Source organism: Ruditapes philippinarum, unplaced genomic scaffold (genome assembly GCF_026571515.1).
Source record: "Ruditapes philippinarum isolate M1 unplaced genomic scaffold, ASM2657151v2 ctg2342_1_1_1_1, whole genome shotgun sequence".
Classification (NCBI taxonomy): Eukaryota; Metazoa; Mollusca; class Bivalvia; order Venerida; family Veneridae; genus Ruditapes; species Ruditapes philippinarum.
In genome coordinates, this window is record NW_026854483.1 from 51,732 (window position 1) to 62,064 (window position 10,333).

Sequence of the window (10,333 nt, forward strand, 5' to 3'; positions counted from 1 at the left end):
CATTGAATTAAAGTCATACATAACTTTCATTTCACTTGAATCATATTAATTTTAATGAAAATCGCTCTTAATATTTGTTTCAGAATGTTCAAACATTTTGAATGCATTGTTTGTAAAAAAAGAATAAAACCTTCTGGAAGACGCCCATTCCTGAAGGCTAAAAAGTTGCTGAAAATGATTTTTACAACTGATCAGAAGACATAGCTATACATGCCAAGATGCCCGAATGAATGTCGAAGGGGCAGAAGCAACTAGAATCTAATGACGCCAATGAAAGTCGCTTAGTAACCAAGGTAAGATGTTGACTAGTAAATATACTTGTAAATGTATTATTTTTCACATTATGACATTATCTTTAACATACACAAAATTATATTAATGTGTCTGCATTTGCATTTGAAATCAGGAAAAAAACAACTGATTTTGATTTGGTTAATACCGGAGCTATAACCCCAATATGTAAGTGACTATAGCCTTACACATACTTAGCAATGAATGTAAAGGAACGGGGTTTGAACCCACTCGCTCACACTTCTTTTATAGTATTACATATATTGATAATACACATATTACGCCGTAGAATTACCATCACAGTTGTACTTTTAAATCATTTATTGTAAATTAATAAATATTTTAATAATGTAATAACGACAACATTTTAGTGAACATACACAACAGAAAATGAAAACAAAAACTTTTTATCTTAGTAACGGTGTTCTTTATTTTCAGATTCGATGGGTTGTTGAGTCAGCAAATGCTCGTATAAAGCGTTTTAAGAACTTGGATCATGTTATGCCAAACAGTCAAATCTTATATATTAGCAATTTTGTTCGGATTGTATGTGCTATTTCAAACAAGTACTTCCCACCTCTCAGTAGCACAGACCAATCCGAAATTGATGTTGCTGCAAAAAGGGTCAGGCTTCTAGAGAGGGAAAACAAGCTGCAGACAATGATAGAAGAGACTGAACTAGATAGAAAACGGACTATGTACTCTTAGGCACTTTTTTCCATTTTGACATTTACTAAAGTTGTGGCGAATAAGTTTTGTGTATCGTGTATCGAAGTCAAAATACAACTTTGTTTACATTTCGCTGCCTATCTTAATTATCAATAATTTTACATTAAAACGCCATTTTCGTTATGTGAAAAGCATCATACGTTTTCTTAATCAATTATTACTAAACTATAAAACATACATTTTCTCTTTCTACATAAGAAAAATCAATCCGTTTATGAGTCATAATGTGCCTTTAAAGGACATTTTATAACATTTTCAATCACAAGGTTATTTAAGTACCTAAGGACGTCTTCTATTTATTGTACATTTTCTTAGTTTACTTTTCGAAGTTAAAGCGCATTTAATCCTAAATAACTGATATAAAAATGTTATTTTATAGTCAACACTGATGATCCAAACCTCATATGTGTTAAAATGCAAAGCAAGCACACATCTTTAAAAACATACATGATTTGGGTTAAAGTGGAAAACGAGACAGTAGTTGGGTGGTACATGCAGGTGTGGCTCCAGACTCATTGGGTTGTGTGCTCATATAGCTGCTATAGTGTGGTACCTTTCGAACGGGAGTCATAGCGGAAGAGAAAGTTACGGCATTCGTGACTGGAGTGTACATTTATCAGATGCCGCAGTGTTTGAGATTGACGAAACGATCGAGCGAGACGGACTAAATAACTTGTGTTTTGTTGGCGTCTATTATAACTCATATATATTACACAGTGACGTCATGACTTTTGCACTAAATAAGTGAATAAGTTTTTTTAAGATATACTGTAGTTGTTATAATTCACTATTTGCTACTGTTAACATAAGAAAATATCTTGTTTTTATTAACAACAAACATTTAAATATTTTTTCGGGATGATTATTTGTTACATGAACTTGTCTAGTAGTTTATGGAGTGAGTTTCTGTTTACAGAAAATGACATACAAACACGACTCGTTATATTAATGAACTGATTCTTTCTTATTGTTATATTCTTTTAATTTTTCAATTAAGTATTTCCAAGGATCTGTTTCATTTATTAGTTTGAAATCAAGCTGCCAAATTAAGATTTTCATAGGTATGTTTCAAGCGATATCACAACATTTTTCATACAAAAAAATACATGTAACATTATTTTCAGAAATGCATAATAATAGATATTATATTATTAATTTTAGAATCAGTATCATAATTTTAAGTTCAAGAAGATAAAGATACCAATTCCTACATTATTGTACTTTCCTTTTTTAAAAATTAAAATCACATTATTTTATTATATTGTTTACACCATGTTTGTATCATACAGATTTTCTGAATGAGTTGTTTGATACATGCGCTTCATATTCATTATTTAATCGTTTGTAGAAATGGTACATTGTAAACATATAAGTATTTATTTACTATTCCTGATACCGTTTTTTTAAATTTGTTATCAATCCATTTGAAGTAAATTTAACAGAACTTAAAATTTTACAAGATCATGACTTCGACATAATATATGAAAACATTTTAATTATATATTTTCAAACAAAACAGATTTAGAAGAAAAATGCGAAACTGTCCGTTTTTTTCCATCCGAAAACTGGTCTATTGCCAACAAATGTTTTATTCTTAGCTTCACTTTATACATGCTGTTGCATCTGAATTATTCAGTGGTGTTTAAATCAATCTAAAGAAATAGGAAACATATAAAATAATTTTCATTATTTTGCAAGATCAATAAGTGCCGATAATTCGATGAACAGGTGTTCCAATTAAGAGACGACAAGTGACGTCATCGTTAGGTATTTACGACTAAGAATGAAAATTTTATCAAAAAGACATATATTTAACTATCATTAAAGGGGTTTTCATCAATTTCTGAGGTTGGGCCATTTTCAGTGCTTAGTGAACCTATCTCTTTGACATCATAAGATGCACTTTTACGTTCAAGAGACATGACTTCACTTAAACAAAACTATCAGCAGTTGTAAATAGTGTATAACGATATATAAATAGAGCAATTATTTTTTTACTGTCAATCTATTTTGCTACTATTTTATAGACACCAAATTATTCTATCAATTAGATTAAACCAATCAAAGATTAATCCACTAATACCGCCATTTTTAACCAATAAAATTTAAGAATTAACAAAAATGCTATAATTTATTCACAGACTAATGACCCTTTTTAATCAAAAACCAATGAAATTTAAGTGTAAATAATAATCCTCTAATTTATTCACAGATTATTGACCCATCTCAATTAAAGAAGGGTCCTGCTTTTAATCATCAATGTCTAGTTTTATGACAATAAACAACATATGGTAAAATGACAATTAACAAGTGTAGAAATGGCAAATAACAGTGTCTATAATTGAAAGTATAGAATATAATTGAAAGTGTCTCTCTTGTCAGCAGGTGTCCATGCAATTTACGCTAGATTGCTTATCAATGTTTGAAGTAGTGGCAAAATATTTTTGATTGGGGGTAATTTGCTTAGAGCATACTTATGTTTCGTAAAAAGCAGTGAGACAGATAAAAAGATATTCATACTTATCTTTTAAAAAGAAATGATATTAAGTATAAAGTGTAAAGTAGGATCAAACAAATTACTTAACATTGTTCCAACATGTTCCATCAAAAACAATAAATAAAATGACCCAGACAAGATTTTTTCCCATTATGAACCAAAGTTTTTGTGAAAAACAAATCTCCCCGATGTGACCTTATTTTTCTCCATGAATCTACAGGTTGTATACGACAAAATGGCACAAAATTTTAAGTTGCATTTTTTTTATAACGGAGTCTGTGACCCTTGCATACTTTCTCTGATATTTAGTTAATAATGGCATTTTTTATTAATAAAATTTTTTAATTATATTTATTAATCTTTCATACTTAATCATCATCAATTTAGTATTTTTTTTTTATGAAACTAAAGTGTCAAGTTAATATGGCATATCTGTAATTACTCTTCTAAAAAAATCAATATCAGCTTTGGTCTACATGACTAGCTTGTGCAGGTGTTATGAGGTTGATTTCCCGAAAATCTGTAAATAGCATCTTTGTTATTCAACACATGTAATGACCTAACAAATGATTACTGTTTATGTTAGTTCTCTTTTACCAAGACAATAATTGTCTTTCAAAACGGAATAAGTGGACATGGCTTGAGGCTACGTTCGTAGGGTCAGGGAGGTACATTTTTTCCTCGATATTAAAGAAGGCCCCATAGTCATTTTTGAAAATTATAAGTCAGAAAAATTTTGGTAAACGTCGTTGATCCTCTTATAAGACGGAAAGCAACTTTTGTCTTTAAAATGGAAGAAAAAATCCCCGTCTTATAGTCGGAGAAATACGGTAAATCTTTTGAGTTCTGAGTTTGTCTATATCATAGTAAGGCCATAGAAAATTAATCTTTAGACTCTCATCCAGGTTTCAAGAAATAATTGGGGTGGGTGGGTGGAATTTATAATTTATAATTTATTTTATCCATCACTTTTAAGACCTGAAAAAACAGAAATGTATGAATAAACAAAAGTGTTTAAATCTATATTTTAATGAGAATAATACTAAATGTTGTAAGATTTGTTACTTACAAACAGTTTTCTTGTTTACTGCATCATATATTTCACATATGACGAACATTTTGACAATTTTACTGATCGAAAACGAACGTATTTAAAATCTTGATCACTAGACGCTGTAAACCTCAGTCTGATTTTTATGCGTTCGTCCGCGAATATTCAACTACGATTTTCGGACGAATTTTCATCCACAGACGTCTGCGAAATGAACAATTTTTTTTTTATGAAAATAAATTATTTTGGAGCGGAAAGATTTTGATACGGGCGGGCGAGGATGAGAGTCTAAAAATTAATTTTCTGTGGCCTAATGTGTTAAGTTTCCCTGCCTAGTAAGAAAATAATGTTTATACAACAGATAATCAAAAGGTCCAATTTTCTCAGGATGAATAAGTATAACTAACGGCTAGTGTTGCATCTAGAATTTCAAAATTATGGGGGATTGTCCCCCACACAATTGAAAAATGTGGGGGATTTGAAAAAGATGTGGGGGACATACATTTACCTTACAATATGACATACCGAATAGAGTTCATTTATTTTACATTCAGGCATTTTTGACAGCTATCGTCCGCTCAAAAATGGAAGTTAAGAAAAAATAAAATATTGACGAATACTACAAAACACACGCGAGATGACTTAGTCGGCTGCTACACGCGATTTAGTACATATTTTAGTAATAACCACGAGTGAAAACAAACATGGCTGAAGCGTTTAAGATAAGATAGAGATAAACTGAATTAAGTTGAAAAGATGGTCAGATGCGCGACTTGGCGCGCACTGACTTCAATAAAATGCGCGATCTGCATAAAAAATGCGCAAATCGCGCAATCGCGCGTCCTAGATGCAACACTGAACTAATGTTTCAACTATTCTCTATTTTAAGTAAATTTGTTGGAAAAAAATCTTTAAAAGTGATCTCAGGAAACAGTTTTTATGAACAGACAGACTGAAGGAGACTCTTAAGTTATTTTTTTTAAACATCCCTGTTACCAAAATATAACATATTCTAATACAAAATTCTTAAAGAGGAGATAACTCTTAAAAATAACAATGCTAGATTTATGAACATTGATGCGAGTTTTACTGAAGTTTAAAGATACCATTTATAGTCACAAAGAAGATAAGTTAAAAAAAATTTTTTTCAAATATAACATTAACTATAATGTATAGTAAGTAACAAAGATGAAAATTAAAAACAAAAATATAATGTAGGTGTTGATAATGAATGTTTATTTTGAATTTGAAGAAAATCCATGAAGAAATAAGAAAGTTAAAGAATGAATCAGAAAAATTCAAAGTTTAAGGAGGAGATAATTCTGGAAATATGGATCTAGATTTATTAACCTTGTCATATTATTATGATGTGGGATTTTAAAGTAAATCCTATACGGAATGAAGAAGTTGGAGTAAAAAATACCAATTTCTCGAAAAAAATCTAAGTTCAAGGGGGACATAATTCTAGATATAGTCTTGCTAGAGTATTTAACCTGCTCACAAATGTTGAGTGATAATAAGAAACATATATATGACGTTTCAAGTAGATACATTTATAGCAACCAGAATTTTCAACATAGGAAGAAAAGAAAAAGATGTGCATAATTTCCAGACTGTCATCTACCCATATTTCAAATTTCATAAAAATATTTTCAGTACTTTTTGAGTTATCACTTGATCCAGTTTATGTGTAAAATTTGCCATATTTTCAGTCTATTTGTTGCCATAGCAACCAGAATTTTCAACAAAGGAAGAAAAGAAAAGGAAGTGCATAATCTCCATACTGCCATTTATCCAGATATCAAGTTTCATAAAAATATTTTCAGTACTTTTTGTGTTATCGCGGGATCCAGTTTTGTGGACAGACAGATTGACAGACAGACGGACGGAGGGTAAACCTAAAGTCCCCTACGATTAGACCGGTAGGGGACTGATTAACAATATTTGATGTATTTGACAGTAGCAAGATGACACGTAAATAATCAGTAGTCGTATATCAATTTGCACCATATATAAGAGTCTTGGGGTAGTCCTGATACTAAAAATGTGTATATATCTGGGGTGGTCTATTTACCCCTATACACCCCAAGACTAATCTGGGACAGAAATATACGCATTTTTAGTCAAAGGACTACCCCAAATAACTTATATATTGTGTAAATTGGGAAAGTCTTATAACTGATTATTTACCTGTCATCTTGAACATTACTGTTCAATACATCAAATATTGTCAATTATGTCAGGGTTCTCACTAGGACTTTAAAACATGGAGTCCATGGACTCCCAACCCTGAAAAAGTTGGAGTCCAAAAGCGCGTCACAATTAATATGTTTACAGATTAGTCATTCAATGCTCACAATAGCATTGCTGATATTTTGAATATTCAAGAAACTTCCAAAGTTTATAGTTATTCAAAAAAAACTGAACTACATAGTATAATTATTGTTCTGTTGTTAATATTTATTATGAAATTATTTCATTATAATGCATCAACACACGGAAATCGTTTTTTTGTTGTTTTTTTTTCACTTTTATACCAAATCAAATTTTATTCTGGTTAAATAAGTCCACTCTAAAGACAAAAAGTTTATATTTGTAAAAAAACTTAAATATATATAGGCAGCGTTTAGCGGAATGAATAGGAAAATCGTGTATAGCTTCACACAGTGTGTAAGAGATTCATCCGATCGACAATTATTTTAGCAAATATCTCCAAAAGGGGGCAAATTGAAGATCGATATTTAAAGATTTAATGTTGATTAAATAATAAAGGAACAATTCATTCGCATGTTTGGCTTGGAAACCGAGAATTTTTGCGAAATTTTAGGGTTTCTGGCGAACGTGAAATCGCCGATGTTCGGGATCAGTTTTCGGATAGAATCTAAATATCAAAGAAAAGCGTATGTGTATTTTGGTTTGTTGTCCTGGCATTTCAGCACAATATCTTAATACTCTTATAGAAAGTTTTTGCAAAATGAAACTAAAGCAAAATTGTGCCTAGAAAATGCCGAAAATATTCGACAATCATTCAAAATTACACTCATTTGTAATTTGAGAAAACAGTCTTTAAACTTGCGGCATAAATAGTCGATAATTTTATCCTTTTGTCGGTAAAATTTGCTTATTTCCAATCAACTGTTGATCAAAGATATAAAATTATCACCGCGTGTTATATCTGGTAATTACATGCATGTACTGTACAGCGCGTGTATACATTAGTTTGATCACTATTGCGTGATAATGATCGGAAGCGTTTTCGCTGATTGGCTAATCGCTTCACAGGTCGATGTGCATAGGACCGCCTACCTATAGACTGACATGCGCAGACGCATTTGTGGTTGTAAACAATCGGTAATGTTTATGCGTCCCCAGGCAAAATTAAGCGTACATGGAATCCTTGCTCTGAAATATTTGCGTCCAGCTGTAATAAACATGCGTACCGGGACGCCGAAATAAGCTTCCCCGAGAACCCTGTATGTATGGGTATACTTTTCATCAATAAAATATTTAAAATATATGAAAAAAATATCGTGATTTAGATAAATTTTACTGAAACAATAAGACTATGTTAATCTAACGAAATGTGGGGCAGGTGAAATAAAAATATATATATACACCCCGCAATCTGGGACTTGGAGTTATTTCATTGTTGTTAACTATTTTGCACAAAAAAGAATATATTTATAATCTTACAGGGAAATAAATGAAGGGAGATAATTCAATGTGTACATGTGAAATCGCATAGTTACCCCCGTAAACAAAGTAAAATGAAAAAAAATACATGTCAGTGAAAGTGTCTTGTCTTGGGGTGGTCTTGTGGTGTCTTGGCGTAGTCTTGGGGTAGTCTAGGGGTGTCTTGGGGTATCTTAGGGTAGTCTTGGGATAGTCTATGGTAGTCTTCGGGTATCATGGGGTGTCTTGGGGTAAATAGACCGACCGATATTTCTGTCCCAGAGTAGTCTTGGGGTAAATAGACCGACCCATTTTAGTGTATTATAGTGATATGGAATCAGAGATGAATTTTGTTTCTTTGGTAAATGCAAGTTATATCATAATATGTATCAGCATAAAGATGAACTAAAAAGAGAACAGATGCTATTCTAAATGTTCATGAATTAAAAATCAAAAAATCTTTTTTTCCCACTGCCTCAAACCTTAGCTTTTTTTGGATAAAAAAATGGTAAACTGAAAGATAAAAAATAACTTAATAATGTTAAAAAGTATGTTAAATGCTTATTACATGAAGAAAATACAGCTGAATGTGCAATTATTTGTCATAAAACGAGCAAAATATAAAAAAAAGTAGTATTTTGATTTCAATACTTAATAACTATAGCTGTACAGCAACAGAAGCAAAATATTGTTCAGCTAATTGGCATGAGTAACTTTTTGGAAACTAAGTAAAAATAAAGCTTTCAAGAAATAAAAATAAAAGCATTTCTGGGCCATAATGGGCCTTTAAGCTTTTATAAGTTATGTGGACAAAAAATGCAAGAGTGGGACTGGGTGACAAATGTCCATACAGTATACATAATACTGTAATATACTAGGAATATTAATTTGCACAACATACTGTATAAAACATAATAAATGTCAATAATCTTGCTTATAATGATGTTGGTGCTTACAAAGACTTAAATTAACGAAAATATTGTGCAAATTTTCATGCCAATGGATAGACATATCAATTTTAACTTTTTGAACAAATACTATAATTTAAGCTTTGTGTCAAGAAAAGATTCCATGTCAAATTCTTTAATCCTATCAAATTGATTTTTCACTGAAAAAAGAAATAAAAAATTATGTAACCACAACTTCATACTGTATTTTTGGATATGTCAAATAAAATTTAAATTAAGCGACACAAATCTGCTTGAATATGTTTTCATAATTTGCGAGGCATTTCGCTTAAAATGAAAAAAAAACAAAAAAAACTGCAAAAATTCTCCTTTAATGCCTACAGAACTAATAAATTAAATCAAACCTCCTCTTGGAATTTCCAGCTCGAAGTAGTCTTTAAAAGGGTCAAAACAATCCATCGTGTGTACGTGTCAACTAGGCAGAATCTCAGCAGAGACTGATGTTGCGGAAGATCCGACCTGGCCAAATCCATTCTCAAAAAGGGCAAAAAGAGAAAAGTTTAACAAAATCTAAATTCAAACGCAAAATATTTGTTGCTTTCCCTCTCGGTTTTTTAAAAATAATATTTTAGAACTTGATGATTCCGAACAGTGAAAAAAATGCTAAAATCAAGTTTAAATATGTCACACCTCCTAGACTTCGAAATGGAACAGTCCGTTTACGCGCGGGAAAATCAACATCAAACGAGTTGTCGGCGGCCTTTGATGTAAGTTGGGGTTGCATCGGGCATCACTGGAACAAACGCGGGAAAGTCTGATTTCTTTGTTATTTATCACTTTTGCGAGTTTAGGGAAGAAAAATAAAATGTTTTTAAAAAGAATGCAAGTCACAATTTAATAATTAAATGAAGTCGTATTTGAGTGATTATTATGTTTATAGAAAAATTAAAATAGGATAAATAGGATGTAAAGTCGTCTTAGAAAAATCAGATTTCCCAGAGTTGATACATGCAATGTAAATCAATCGTTTTTTCCCTTAAAAAATGTAATCTTATGAGACACAAAAAGTGTCGTGCAAAAGTCCTACAGTACATGTTGACCAAACAAAACTTTTTCGTGACCATTGACTACATGGTCAGGGGAATAAAATGCAATAATCTAATTATGACATGATGAATAATGATG

At 31.2% G+C, this 10,333-nt stretch overlaps 1 protein-coding gene across 1 annotated transcript in view; it reads right to left on the reverse strand.

The window, feature by feature from the left end:
• LOC132740241 (uncharacterized) overlaps positions 1-10,236 on the reverse strand; it is a 29,735-nt gene extending 19,499 nt beyond the window's left edge. Inside the window, exon 1 of the mRNA XM_060728106.1 lies at positions 9,553-10,236. Within this exon, the coding sequence (XP_060584089.1) occupies positions 9,553-9,607 (55 nt within the window). The 5' untranslated portion in view covers positions 9,608-10,236. The remainder of the gene's footprint in view (positions 1-9,552) is intronic.
• Between the last annotated feature and the right edge of the window lie 97 nt (positions 10,237-10,333).